Source organism: Schistocerca piceifrons, chromosome 8 (genome assembly GCF_021461385.2).
Source record: "Schistocerca piceifrons isolate TAMUIC-IGC-003096 chromosome 8, iqSchPice1.1, whole genome shotgun sequence".
Taxonomy (NCBI): domain Eukaryota; kingdom Metazoa; phylum Arthropoda; class Insecta; order Orthoptera; family Acrididae; genus Schistocerca; species Schistocerca piceifrons.
In genome coordinates, this window is record NC_060145.1 from 78,475,355 (window position 1) to 78,490,279 (window position 14,925).

Consider the following 14,925-nt stretch of genomic DNA (forward strand, 5'->3'; position numbering starts at 1 on the left):
AATTGCCAGGGTAGTATCAGTATTGTCTGTCAAGTCATTAATAAATAACATCAAGATCAAGTGTCCCAATAAACTTCCCTGGGGCATACCTGAAATCATTTCTACATCTGTCGATCTCTCTCTATCCAAGACTTCGTGGTTCTCCTCCCTATCAAACAATTCTGAACACAGTCACAAATTTTGTTTGCTAAGCCACGTTATCGTATTTCTGTTAATGAAGGTCGGTGTGTTATCAATGTGGTACCAAATTAGATGCTTTTCGGAAGTATTCAAGCTTGCTTATTTTGAAGTCCGTGTAGGATAGAGACTAGTACCTCTGGGAAAACATCAGTTTTCAGCTGTGAATAGTGTTACTGTCAGTTAAAAGTCACAGTGTGAACTTAATAGTAAGCAAACTATAACATCGCGTAAGGTGTGCCTTCGTTGCAGTATTTTTGTGAATTTATTATGAAATGGGTTAGTAAAAGTATTTACCAATTATCTCCAACACAGGCGCGTAGAGTACAGGTTGCTCCTATCCCATCCGCTGCACACAAACACACGTTACAGTCCTCCTTGTATGTTTGGTTGGGTATACAGCATTTCCCTGCAAGCGAATGCAATCAGCCATCTATGTATGTATGTATATATTCGAGAATAATATGTTTCTTACAAAGTACTATCTTGAAGATGGAACACGTAACTATACAGGGATTTCTGCCCATGAAGATGGTATGGAATTAGACTATTGTTGGTTATTTTCATGTTTCTTGCAACATGTTTCTCGTACGTTCTTATGATTTGGAACCTGTCACGCCGGCCGAAGTGGCCGTGCGGTTAAAGTCGCTGCAGTCTGGAACCGCAAGACCACTACGGTCGCAGGTTTGAATCCTGCCTCGGGCATGGATGTTTGTGATGTCCTTAGGTTAGTTAGGTTTAACTAGTTCTAAGTTCTAGGGGACTAATGACCTCAGCAGTTGAGTCCCATAGTGCTCAGAGCCATTTGAACCATTTTTGAACCTGTCACGTGATGTAATAAAAAGGCTATATTTTCTACATTGTAATAATTTACTTAGTAGTTTATAATTATGTTGCATTTATGTTTAAAATTATTAACTGAAATATAAACATATGCAGACGCACGCACACACACACACACACACACACACACACACACACACACACACACACATGAATTCATAAACTCAACTGTACGTTGCTATAACATAGAAGTGTGGACATTTGTTTTTAGTGCCATTGTAAGATTTTCCAAAACAAAAAATAAGATCAGGTAACCTATTTTAATTATTTGGTTGTGAATTGCCTTTGCATGTCAACAATATTCATTTTAGAGATTTTCATTACCTGGACTAGGATCTACAGATCGTCGGCAGAGCGCATTTACAATACCTAACTTTTTGTTCACTGTTCATTATCAGAATCCAGAAACATGTACGTTTGCTTTCATAGTTAGCTTTCCAGCAAGCCCTCCTATTGAGGATGTGGTTACGTCTTCCGTGTACATTAACAAATAAACTGAATGCTTTTTCTAATGAAAGTGGAAATTCATTTCCAGAGGACATAAATAACTGGAGTAAAAATCACAAATGTAACTGTACAGTTATGATAAAGAAAAGAAATACAGCAAAGTTTCTCGTCTCTGTACTAATAAATGTCTTGAATATTGCCGAATTATAGGTTTTGATCTAACTGATTCGTGTCGTATTTAATCGGTACCGGTAGCAAGAAGAAAGATCCTTTGCAGTGTCGCTTAACAGTACTGTAAGTTGCGGTGTTTCTCGGTGTTCAATCATAGAGCCAGTTGAGTCATTTCGTATAGTAACACAAATTAATGACAAGCCTCGAACTCCAGAGACGCTTTCTATACAATTTTACAACCGCAGTTGTTAAAAATTCAGATCATGAACTGAAGAAGAGAACAAACAACATTCTAAAGCTATTCTTGTTCATGGTAAGTAGACTGACTCTCAACTGCATGAAATATAATACTTCTGATATCCATATAATTTGTGTATATGTTCCGTAAGCAACTCAGGAGTGCCGAACGGAAGGTGCTTCGTATGAATATTGAAAATCTTTCTATCTCTTCCATTACTGAAGTGATCTAACAATGAACTGAGAATAACTATAAAGAGTGTATCGGGGTACGCAATAGAACTTCACGCAATATCTCTTATTCTCATGATCTCTTCGAATATATGCAAGGTGCCTTTGAAAAGTTCGGGGAATGGTCGCAGAGAATAAAGGATACAAGAGTTACAATCAAAATACTTTTACTGGACGTCAGAGTAAAGCTACAACACAATTTTGAAACTGGTTGTAAAACCGTTAGAACTTGTCAGGAAACTCTTCTTTTGGAATCACTCGAAGCTCCGTTGCCAAGCATTGTTCGGAATCCACGATGTCTGCGTCCTCAACGTTCTGTTCCAACGCCAGATGGCTGTTGAGCCTTCTCAGTCTCCAGATTTGGCGCCTGCAGACTTATTTTTATTTCCCTGTTTCGCAGACGCTGCGCATGGCCACGGTGCCTGGAACGGTTCCAAAAACTTTACATCCGGGGTGTCATAAGTGTGTTGTAGCTAACGATGATTACTTTGAAGGGCAGTAAAGATTTTTGTATGTAACTTTTGTTTATTTTCTGAAACCATTCACCTAACTTTTCAGACGCACCTTGTGCTACAGACCCAGCAGGTTTCCTTGAACACCGGTTATTTAAATTTACCCTATAAGATATCATCAGACAACGCCGCCTTCGTTCAAAATATTCGCATTTTAAGATCACGGACCATCACTGATAACCTTCGTATCGGCTACACCAACCAGTTAAGATCTTAGCAGAGCATTCTTTAATTCAGAAAGTGCCTTCAACTACCACATCAGCAGATGTCTGTTGTCATGATTGAAAAGGCCTCAACAGCGTCTTCTATGCGATTCCTTTGACAGATCGCCTACACTTCGCCGGACCTTCATAGATCCATACTCCGCAAATTGCACCGTACAGTGCGTGGCGAAGGGTACTTCTGGCACTATCCCTGTTCCAATCACGAATGGTGTGTGGGAAAAACGTTTGTCGTGAAACCTCAACATGCGGGCTAATTTTCCTGATTTTTCCCACCGTGACCGTTTCACGAGACGTATTGGGAGGGAACAATGTGTTGCCCGACTTTTCACGGATCGTGCCCTTTTCTAAAAGTCAACATCTCTGTTGTACACAACGCTTCTGTAGCGACTGCCGCTATGTTTGTTGACTGTTTATCGCTTACTAAGACGAATGCACAACGAAACACGACGGTCGTTTTTGGATCGTCTCTATCTTTTCTATTAATTCTACCTGTTAATTGTCCCATAATGACGAACAGTACGCAAGAATCGGTTTTATGGGCTTTGCAAGTCCCTTCTTCCGTGGATGAATAACACTTTCTTAAAATTTAATAAACCTCAGTCAAGCGACGGTTTCTCCTACAGTCAGACTAATGCGGTTACTCCATGCGAAAATCAGCCGCTTGCATGTTCACTCTGCAACTCAACGGAGCATCAGAGGGATTCTTGCTACCGCAGAAGGCCTCTACAGCTTCCTAGTGATACGGGATACCAGCTGATACGTGCAGGCGCAAATATCTCGTCAAGGTGAAATCAAGTCATCGTTTTGCAGTCGAGTCAAGAGCATCAAGTGGAATGAGAAGGAGAAACGAAAACAAATGAAGTGGAAATAGCGAGCACACTAGGTCGAGTTGTACCACAAACTGACGAACTTAATATGGGCAACAGCGTCAAGAAAATTCGAATGAGTAGATGTAAAGAAAAATGGAAGCGAGTAGCATCGAATAAATTGAGTTCACGCATAAGTGCAAGATTATTTTGGTAAATGCATAATTACCATCCTCGGTCGGCGGCGGTTTCTTCTGGGCCGGCTTCGGCGGTCTCGCCCCTGTAACATGCACAAGTCATTACAGACACATGAATTTTACTGTAACATCGGTCCCTGTCTGTAGTTGGTAAGCTTTCTACACAAAATTGCTTTAGGACAGATACAATTACTTCACATTATGGTACACTGCTCATCCATAACAAAACAGAATACACAAAAACCTAAAAAAGTTTTCCATCACCTCGGTTCCAAGAGTTACGGAACCTGTACATAAAACTGGAATAGAGAACAGCATAAACATCATTTCCGCCATTTTTATTGTTTATGAAAACCTCACATTGCATGTTCTACCACCGTACATCGAGATCTTCAGAGATTGCTGTACACACCGCTACCTCTAATACACAGAAGCACTTCCTCCTGCACTAATGCATGCCTGTATTCGCCATGGCGTACTATCCACAACTTCATCAAGGCACTGTTGGTCAAGATTGTCCCACTCCTCAACGGTGTTTCGGCATAAATCTCTCAGAGTGGTTCGTGGGTCACGTCGTCTATAAACAGCCCTTTTCCAATCTATCACAGGCATCGCTGCTGTCCACTACTGCTAGAACACTGTCAGAGACGAGTTCTAGCAGAAGTGGACACCAGAAGATCCTGAGGAAGATCCCAGCAGAGGGTTCGAAACGTTGATCATTTTAGAAGAAATACTACGCGGCCTAATAACCCAGAGGATTTTAACTTCGGTGACAACGGCCACGAAAGCCTGCACACTTATATCGAAGGCATGTTCGACAGGATTCATGTCTGCAAAACATGCTGGCCACTCTAGTCGACCGATGTCGTTATCCCGAAGGGAGCCATTCACAAGATGTGCACGATGGAGGTGCGATTTGTCGTCTTTCAAGACGAAGCCTCACCAATAAGGTGCCGATATGGTTGCACTATCGGTCGGAGGATAGAATTCACGTTTCGTACAGTCGTTATGGAGCCTTCCATGATCACCAGGGGTGTACGTCGGCCGCACATAATGCCACCCCAAAACAGCAGTGAACCTCCACCTTGCTTCACTCGCTGGACAGGGTATCCAAGGCGTTCAGCCTGACCGGGTTGCCTCCAAATACGTCTCCGACGATTGTCTGTGTGAAGGCATATGCGACAGTCATCGGTGAAGAGTACGTGATGCCAATCCTGAGCGGTCCAATCGGCATGTCGTTGGACCCATCTGTACCACGCTGATGGTGTCGTGGTTGCAATGAGGGACCTCGCCATGGACGTCAGGAGTGAAGTTGGGCATCTTGCAGCCTATTGCGCACATTTTGATCCTTAACACGACGTGCTGTGGCTGCACGAAAAGCATTATTTAACATGGTGGCGTTGCTGTCAGGGTTCCTCCGAGCCATAATCCGTGGGTAGCCCTTGGGCGGCCTGAGCGAGGCATGTCACCCACAGTTTCTGTCTCTCTCTATCTCCTCCATGTCTGAACAACAACGCTTTGGTTCACTCCGAGACGCCTGGCACAAACTAACAACGCGGACGCGATCAATCCGCGGTATTGACCATCTAGGCATGGTTGAACTAAACACAAAACGAGCCGTGTGCCTCCTTCCAGGTGGAATGACTGAAACTGATCGGCTGCCGGAGTCCCTCCGTCTAATAGGCGCTTCTCATGCATGGTTTTTTACATCTGTGGGCGCGTTCAGTGACATCTTTGAACAGTCTAAGGGACTGTGTCTGTGATACAATATCTACAGTCAACGTCTATCTTAAGGAATTCTGGGAACCAGGGTGAAGCAAAACTTTTTTTGTTGTGTGTAAATCATCACTGAACGAGATAATTAATTTACAAAGTACGCTACTGCGACACTATTTCTAAAACAGCCACGAAGCTATAAAATAAAATGCAGTTTTACATGTAATTGTTCAGTGTCGAATGGCATGTATGTCTTTTCCGTGGGCAGAGACTTATGTTTGGTATAATGCTGTTCTGGAATCCAGAGAGTGCGCCGCTGGAGTCGAGGTGGAGAAGCGACGGACGGCGTGCACGGCAGTTGGTGCATGCCCAAGAACGGGGAGCCTTGTTGCAACTCGCACGTCAACGAGCTGTCTACTGCACGCTGTAAAGGTCGTCCCGCCCGGGACCGCTGTGTGAACACAAACAACCCAGTGGAGTGATTGTTGTCTGCCAGACGACGGCGATTCCAGTGGAGATGGAGAAAGAGGCTTCTGCATTGTACTTGAGCTGCCGACGGCTACATCTTCGTGGTTAAGTGATCCAATATTGCGTACAATGCTGATTAGAAGCCCTGCATAGACTTGATTCGTTAACAAGGGGCGTTCAGTATGTAAAGCAAACATTTTTTTCTTAAGGTCTATTGGCGTTATTCAGGAGTCCAATATGCCTCATTATTCCCCATTCTTTTGGCTACAAAACCCTACTTTTCAACATAATCTCCGTTGAATGCGACGGTCTTACTCAACCTTACTGGGAGAACCTACATGTCCGCATGGTACCCTTCTACCGGTCGACTTTGGAGCCAAGTTCTTACGGCACCATAAAGGAGGCCCTCCAGAGTCCCAAAACACCGTCGCCATGACTTCACCGGCTGAGGGTGCGGGTTTGAGGGTTTTCTTCAGAGAAGAGGTGGTGTGGTGCCATTGCGTGGATTGCATGTTTGTTTCCCGTTCGATGTGATGAACCCATTTTCCATCGCCTGTGACAATGTTTGATAAAAAACGAAACAGTCACGATCAGCCCCTTAACTCGCAAGCATTTCCGCACACATGGCCCTCCGTTGCTGTTTGTGGTCTTCTGTTAGGCGGCGAGGAACCCTGCGGGCATGCAGCTTTGAGTACCCCAAATGGTGGAGGAATGTGTTAGCAATACCAATAGAGACATCCAGTTGTGCAGTGGGGTGTCTTACTGTGATCCGTCGATCACCTCGAGTGAGGGTGACGCACGTTCCAGAACTGCAGGAGTCACAGCTGTGGGCGAACAACTTGCACAAGAGAGGTCGGACAGATTTGCGAGACCTTGTGGCGATGATGACAGATGCCTCGCCCAACGACTCATTATCCTTTTTCTCACCGCAGACATTCTGCAAGAGCCTATGACTGTCTGGAGAATTTCTGTTTTTCCCCCAAAAATAACATTACGGAAGTTGTCTGCTTGGAGCGCACGTTTTCTTCCTTTCTTTGGGCCTTGTCCCACATCAAAGATAGGTCAGTTGTGTTATTACGGATTTGGCAATGTTAGCTGCAGAGGGTGGCCTGATGTCCTTCCTGCCGCCACCCTGAACCCCCCCGGACATACGTAGTGTACCCAAGCTGTCTGCGTCTAGTGTAAGCCATAAAATAGTGCGAACTCGTTTCAAATGCCTGTGAGTCCTGTAACTGAAGCGGAACGTGAGGACCAGCCCGGTATTTACCTAGTGGGATGTGGAAAACCGCCTAAAAAGCACATCCAGGCTGGCCACCATACTGGCCCTCGTCGTTAATCCGCCTTGCGGATTCGCTACGGGGCCCGCTTGCCTACCCGAGTCCAAGGAGCAAAACATTAGCGCTCTCGGGTACCCTGGTGGATTTCTTGGAGTGCACGTTATAGACGCTATTTTCAAGGCTGCCTATAGCGCCGCCACCTACCGAAACTTCATTAAACTATACGCTTATATCTCGGGAACTCCGCACCGTAGAAAAAAATGTTCCGATTGAATATGAAGGTAAATTAAATTTCCTGTAAAACTGTCTCGTACATATTTGTCGAATTCCAATCGGTTTTCGAGATAGACGTACTCGAAAATCGATGATTTTCGAATAAAATTTACCTCCCTCTTCTGTCAAACATTTGCTTCTAGTGTCTCCAACGATCGTTTCTCTTTTTAACTTTATAAATAATTTTGCTACTTTATCTTCAAAAGCCAACAGGATTTCCAATATGTTCACTGAATTTCGATGTTCCTCTAGAAATTACTGTGCTGAGAGCCTGTTGTCTAAGTCCTGTAACTTTCAATCGTCATTAACAACACTTTAGGTAATTGAAATTGAAAGACAACACTTCTTTATAGCTATAGCTTTCATTATATTTACCATTCATATAATTGTCTAATAGTATTTTTTTTTTTTTTTTTTTTTTTTTTTTTTTTTTTTTTTTTTTTTTTTTTGGAGGAGGGTCCAGGCTCATTAATCTTCGTCATCAGTGGAGCCGTCGTTCAATGAAATCGGTAAAGTATTGATGTCATCGCCGTCACCTTCTTCCTGAATTTACGTTGCGACTCCACTGCTGCAATTGCCCTTGCAATTAGAGCATGTGAAAGAGCAGTTTAACCACGCTTTTCTAAAACCTCACTTGCCACTGTCACATCCTTTCGTGAATCGGCAAAAAACCATCTTCAAGTTTTCGTCAGGGGCAGCATCTAGTTCCGGAAATAGTTGGTCATTCCTTCTCTCCCAATAACAATTCAGCACCCCACCATTAGATACCTCCCCTACCCACAGATGTACTCGGTGTACGACCGGAATGCATGCTGCCTAACAACTCCCTCAGTTGGAAAGAGAATTGAGAGATCAGGCTTCATGTTTCCAGCTATTCGATAAATGATTTGTAGCGAATTTCGTCGAGTGATTTTTCTGTGACTGGAGCGCCGTACCGAGAGAGTAACCATCATCCCGGCTGTCTCAATGGAGTCAGGGAAAGAAGAACTGCAGATATCTAAGCTGCTCGTTGTGTGATTTCGGACTTCTGGTACATTTTGACAAAACCCTCTTCAGGCTCGCGATATGCTTCGGATGTTGTGTCATAGCCTGTGAATGCATGTAAGAGTAACAAATGGGTGTTGTTCTTCATGTTCAACTTCAACTCCTGCTGCAGCGGTCGTGAGAAACATACACTCCTCTTGACCTACCTGCGAAGTCGATATCGCCGACTTTGTTTAGCTGTTTTTTTGGTCTGTGGTGTGGCGGTGTACCCATCCAAAACCACTCTACAACCTCTCCCACTTTCATGGCTCTTCAGAAATATAACGTAACCACCAAAAATCGTTGGTAGAGTTGCCTCTTTTGCTAAACACCTCTGTGGTCTGAGAATCCCCCACCAGCAACAAATTCCAAGATAGTTAAATCAACGTCCACATCAGTTTGTTCAACAATGATCATAGTGCTGATTTTCTGCAATTTTTCACTACACTTTCGTTGCAGAATGCCAGGGGATAAGGATCCAGTTCATATTGCACATAATTCTTCAATTCCTCTTCCGACTTGTTGGTAGTAAAAACTGGCAGAAAAGGCAAAAATGGGTCCACGACAACTTTTTCATTGTCATCTTGATTGTCGATTGAGGATAGAGGAGGAATGATATTTGTGAAGGGCAAGTTTTCCATTTTTACCATTGTCTGTTTGCCATTTGTAACTAAATCATGACATAAGATTGATTCATCTCCCACGATTCCTGTCGCTATCGACGTGTTTCTCTCGGTCCTCAGGAAGGGAGGGTGATTATCAAACCTTTGTGTAAGCTTGCCAATGTCATTTGTGTCTCTCCTTTGGCGAGCTTCGCCAAAATCCTTGTGCTGCTTACTTGATGAAGACACCTCAATATTCTTCGAGTTAAGCTGCAATCATCCCAATTACCCATTTAGTGAGAACACTATCTGTCATACCTCTACCACGAGCTGGAGCACCTCGGCTTGAGAATGACCACATCAAGGTTGTATCAACGGGCATGTCTGACCAAATGTCGCGCCAGAACCGGTCATTTTTTCTCACAGTGAAGTAGGCTTTGTTCACGAACTTCTCGTACTCCTCTGGTGTCAATAGAGGCTTCTCAAATCCTGTACATATAAGCAGCAAGATTTGGCGTACGGGAAGTGTACAGCAGAGGGAAAAAAGGGTATCATTCGCTTACAGCAGTTCAGGCGAGCAAGGAAATCGCCAGACCTATTTGCATGAATGACCTTCACCGTTTTGAAGTCCATCGCTTCTGAAAATCTGATAGCCAATGTTTCGAGTAATTTGTTTTGGTTCAAAGAATTCAGTGAGGGAGGTTCGAAGATGAAATCTGACGTAAAGATGCTGATGCATGTCTGCTCTCCCTCCGAAAGTTCGGCTTCGTCATAACCTGTTTGACAAGGAATTTTTAATAATAAACTTACCGCACGCTGCTCTGGCAGAGGCGTGCCCATCCGGAATTTTGTCCACTGATAACAGAGAATATACAGTGGACAAAACTTCTTTCCAACCATCTCCCATCTAGAAGTACACCACACACCCCAAAAATGATAACAGCAGAAGAAATCTGCGAGACGTACAACTCGACAGCTCAGAGTGTGATGTATTCGTTACAGCTCTAAAAACATCCCTAGCTTTGCAGTACAGGAGTTGATCAAAAGTTATGAATACATGGTTTTCAGGAATTTCGGCATACAACTTGCGTGCGTAGTGCAGCTCTGTATGAACTGTGACGTAGTCTGATGGAGGAGCATTTATAAAAGGAAGGGTAATAACGGAAGTCTTTTCAGTTGGTTTTCCTCTTGTTTTATAGTGCATGTACCTCTTCCAAGTCGGGACAGAAATACCTTGCTATTTGGCAACAAACCACAGAATGGCATGTCGTGCAGGATGTGGTGGCTCTTCTTGTACATCAGTGAGTGCCACAGTCACATTCTGAAGACTTCCTTCCATAGCTGTGTACGTTTCCAGCGGAAAAGCTCCGAGTTTTCCAGTTTCAGCAGACGTAGGCATCGTTTTTCCTCTTGGTATTCCTTAATCTCAACATGTTTGAATGGAGTGATATATTTCATCCCACCCACAGCATGGAAGGTATTAAGCCCCTCCATAGTGCAAATATCCAATTTATAAAAAACAAGTTGTTTGAATGCAGTTGGTTTGTAGGTTAACTGAGCGTAGGATATCACTGGTATTTCCTATTTTTGTGCTTCGTGGTGTGTTGCGCCGAAACCCATACTTGCTAGAAGATGGATCAAGGTTTTTGAGGCGTATTTCCTGTGTAGCAGAAGGTAGATTGCCTTTCAATATTGGTGACAGGAAGATACGAAACCTGACAACGGATGCGATGGCATGTCCAATAGCAACACATTTTAACTTTGGTTCATCAGATTTTCTTCCCTCTTTTTTTTTTTTTTTTTACATAGTCTTCTCAAAGGTTTGAAGATATCGGGTGAGAGAATCTGTATCCTCTTGGCAGCTTTCTTTCTGAATATCTTGTCTCTTTTTCTCAGTAGCTTTTCGAACGATAGAGTCACTATTCTTTCTCGTTATTTTTCTTGTTATCATAGCAACTAACAATTTGTAGCCGGTGCCTCTAAAACAAATTATTCGTACTTAGCATCTGTTGCATCCTGCGATCACAAATATGTGATCCTCATACCCCTTCAACAGTTCTGTTTTGATAGTTCATACCAAGACCAACTATCAGAGCTACACGCTCCCCCGGACTAAATCTTGAAGATGATTTTTTTGCAAATGCACTGAAGGGTATTACAGTCCAAGGTGTAGTTATAGAAAAGCATTGTTAAACTGCTCTATCACATTCCCGAATTGCAAGGGCAATTGCAACAACGGTATCGCAATGTAAATTCAGGAAGAAGGTGATGACGACGACATCGATAATTTGTCATTCTAGCTGGACGACGTCTCCACTGCTGACGTAGAAGAATGAGCCTCAACGCTTTGGCCTAAAAAAAAAAAAAAAAAAAAAAAAAACAAGATGTTGTTGCCTTGACTGCACAGGTTTTTCATTTTTTAATTTCTATCAGTCCATGCAAATACCTCCATTATATGAATCGTAATAATGTAATAAAAGCTGTAACCATAAAGAAGTGTTGTGTTTCAATTGCAGTTACTTTATTTCCATTGTTAAAGCGTTGTTAATAATGATAGCAAGTTTCAGCAGTTAAAACACAACAGGCTCTGAAAACAGTCATTTCTAGAGGAACATCGAAATTCAGCGAACACCTTTAAACTCTGTAGCTTTTGATTGGATGGAGATAAAGTGGCAAAAGTGTACATGATATTGAAGGAAATTTAATGCTCTGTCCCTTCGTTTCTGACAATTTTTCTGTGAAACGATCGTGGGAGACACTAGAAGCAAATGTTTACAGAAAGTGTGAGGTAAAAATGATTTTTTTCGGAAATAATCGTTTTTCAATAAAGTTCATCTGGAAAACCGGTGGGAATATTAATAATACGTAAAAAGAGAGTTTTATAGGAAATTAACTAGCTTTTGTTTTATTTGGAACATTTTTTTCTACAGTTCTGCGTTCCCGAGATGTAAGCGTAAAACTAAAAAATGAGACCTTTCCACCACCTCCGGCCGTTAGCTCACCCCCCCAGAGGCGGAGACCTTTAGTATATTCGCCTCCTATCACGAACAAAGCCCTGAATTCAAAAATTCTGGCATATTCCATGCACTACACACTTCTCTTCCGGTTACTCATTGAGTAGACTAATTTGCATAGCGCATTGGGCCCAAACAAACTTACGCTGCCAGAGGCCTCAAGTTCTTTGTTTAAACCAACGATGTTAGAAACGTGAAGCTAGCAACTTACGCCGTGTGCCATTTGCAGAAATCAAGACACTGTGAGCAGCAGGTGTGTATAATACTATTATCTATCGAAATGCAAACGCAGATTTGCATAAAAATCTCACCTACGGATGCACAAACATAAGTGGAAAGCCTGCTGTTATTTGCCACAGATAAATACTTTAGCTAAACTATTGCTTTTGCTTGAAATATTGACTGTTCATTTCCATGTTTTCACTCACTAGTTTCCAAGTTTTATGTTTATAATTTGTAGATTCACGATGGACAGTGCAAGGAAAAGCTTGCGGATCAAGGTATTTCAAGGAAATGTAGTAGCCCTAAACCAGCTAAATATGGCACAACACGTTCTGATGTTTTCGCAAAGTTAAGTCCGATTGAACTACAAAGTCATGCACTCACATCATAGCTTTGCTTTTTTTCATCGTTTCTCTCATACATGCAAGGTGTATGTTCCGTTACATTTTGTGGAATTCACTGTAATGTTTCAATGGGCAATATCTATTTATTTGACGGATGTTGATGTCAAGCTTGTTGTATGCTGATGCACACAAGCCATGCATGCATTACATATTTTACTTCAATGTTTCCATTTGAAACAATCCAGCGAGTGAATGTTGTGACTACGCAACAAATTATTCATTTCAAATTTGCAGCACATTAATTCTTTCTTGTGTGCGAATGGTTATTCTGCATTTCGCTAATTGTTAGATTGGAAGATTTTGGGAACTTCTTATCCAGAAAGTAATAATAACATTTGGACACAGCAGGAATCGATATTTATTGCTTGTTTTATTCCTTTTTGCTTCTCTTTGATGTTGCCAGATGATATTCCCTCAATCTGGACGCCCAAACTCGTGGCACTGTTGTTCATATAAAGAGAAAGTTGTACACTGTATGTGACGTAAATATGCAATACAAAAAGAAAATCAAGTTTCTTCGGCAACCAAACTGTTGCCATACAGAAGAAGATCTATATATACGAAAAGAGATTTTTAGTGCTTCACAGTGTATCTGGTGTAAATGAAGAGTGGTCACGCCAGTTTGCCAAGACAACAGATTCGGTCATTCTTACAAAATGTAGCTCCAGCTTTGAGGTTCTTTGAATCAACAATCAACCATTATTGTACAACAGCATACGAGCTATATCTGATACTTGCTTCCATATCCTAAAATAATAAGTGAATAGTAGCGAAGTGCTGCTGTTGCACCTAGTTTGACAAGTGATGAAATACACTGACGAAAAAAAAAATCGAAACGCCAAGCACTATTTGTGCGACACAAACGACCGTTGGTAGGCGTGTTTCAACGTCTGAAAGATGATGTCTATCCCAATTTCGCGTTAGTCGCGCCACTATGAGGATGCAAATCAAGTTCGCTTTAAATACAGGCTATAACGATCGTGAGCGTTAGTTAACTTTGAGATTGGTTGTTGTGAGTTGACGTTAGTGAAGAATGCTCTTAGTGCTGTCGTATCGGCCGCCGCACAGCAGCCGCCAACTGGGCGCGGCGTGCTACAACAGACGCGGCACACAGCGAGTACCGCTGGCGCCGCACACGATGTCAACAACTGGCGCCAGTGAACGCGCCGTCACGGGGTTAGCAGCAGCGTACACACCCCTATCGATACGGATTACCCTGGCGGCGCTGCCCTTGCCACCAGAGTGAGCAACCGTATAAGGGCGCCATCTACCAACACTCTGATTGGCCGGACCTCCTGATTTAAGCGAGCTCCCTGAGCCCGTTTAACCAGTTCAATATTCGCCGATGACTGAGGGAGACATAGCTGCTCTAGGGCAAATTGAAGGCAAACTCATAATAGGGGGAGACTTCAATGCCAAACATCCTGACTGGAATTCTAGAAAACCTCCAGAGCAGGCGCCAAACTGCAACAACTAGCGCGCACCCACCACTTCGAAACATGGAGTCCAGTCGAGCCCACACATTTTCCAAAAAATGGAGGCAGGCCCGACGTGATAGATATAGCTCTCACCAGGAGGATCGCAGGGTTCGTGGCCGCAAGGACAATCAACAGAATGTCCTCCGACCACAACCCAGTGATTCTGGAGGTCGATGTGGGAGAATGGGTAGCACTGCCACGGTACCAGACGTCGTACAAACGTACAGACTGGGAGCGATACCAAGAAACTGTCGCCTCTGATATCGCTCGCGCTCCGCCACCTACTGCCGAAACAGTAGAACAAGCGCTACAAGACCTAACAGGCAGCATCTTGCAGGCAGCGGAAGAAGCCACCCCTCCACAAAGGGATGGCCCACCGCCGCAAATACAGCTCCCGGAACACTTGCTAGCTCAAATTCGACATAAGAACAGAGAAGCAAAAGAGTGGAAGATCACCAGAAATCAGGCCACCAGGAGGCTGCTCAATCGTCTACAGAGAGAACTGAAGGTAGCGCTCAATGAGCACAGAAACCAGCAATGGCAAAACCGCCTCACAGCTCTCAAAGTAGACGATCATACACTATGGCAAGCGACAAAACAGTT

At 43.2% G+C, this 14,925-nt stretch overlaps 1 protein-coding gene across 1 annotated transcript in view; it reads right to left on the reverse strand.

The window, feature by feature from the left end:
* Positions 1–469: 469 nt before the first annotated feature.
* LOC124711970 (serine protease inhibitor I/II-like) overlaps positions 470–14,925 on the reverse strand; it is a 187,428-nt gene continuing 172,972 nt past the window's right edge. The window contains exons 5-6 of the mRNA XM_047242253.1: positions 3,878–3,928; positions 470–586 (exon numbers count right to left, since the gene is read on the reverse strand). Coding sequence (XP_047098209.1) covers positions 544–586; positions 3,878–3,928 — 94 coding nt within the window. The 3' untranslated portion in view covers positions 470–543. The remainder of the gene's footprint in view (positions 587–3,877; positions 3,929–14,925) is intronic.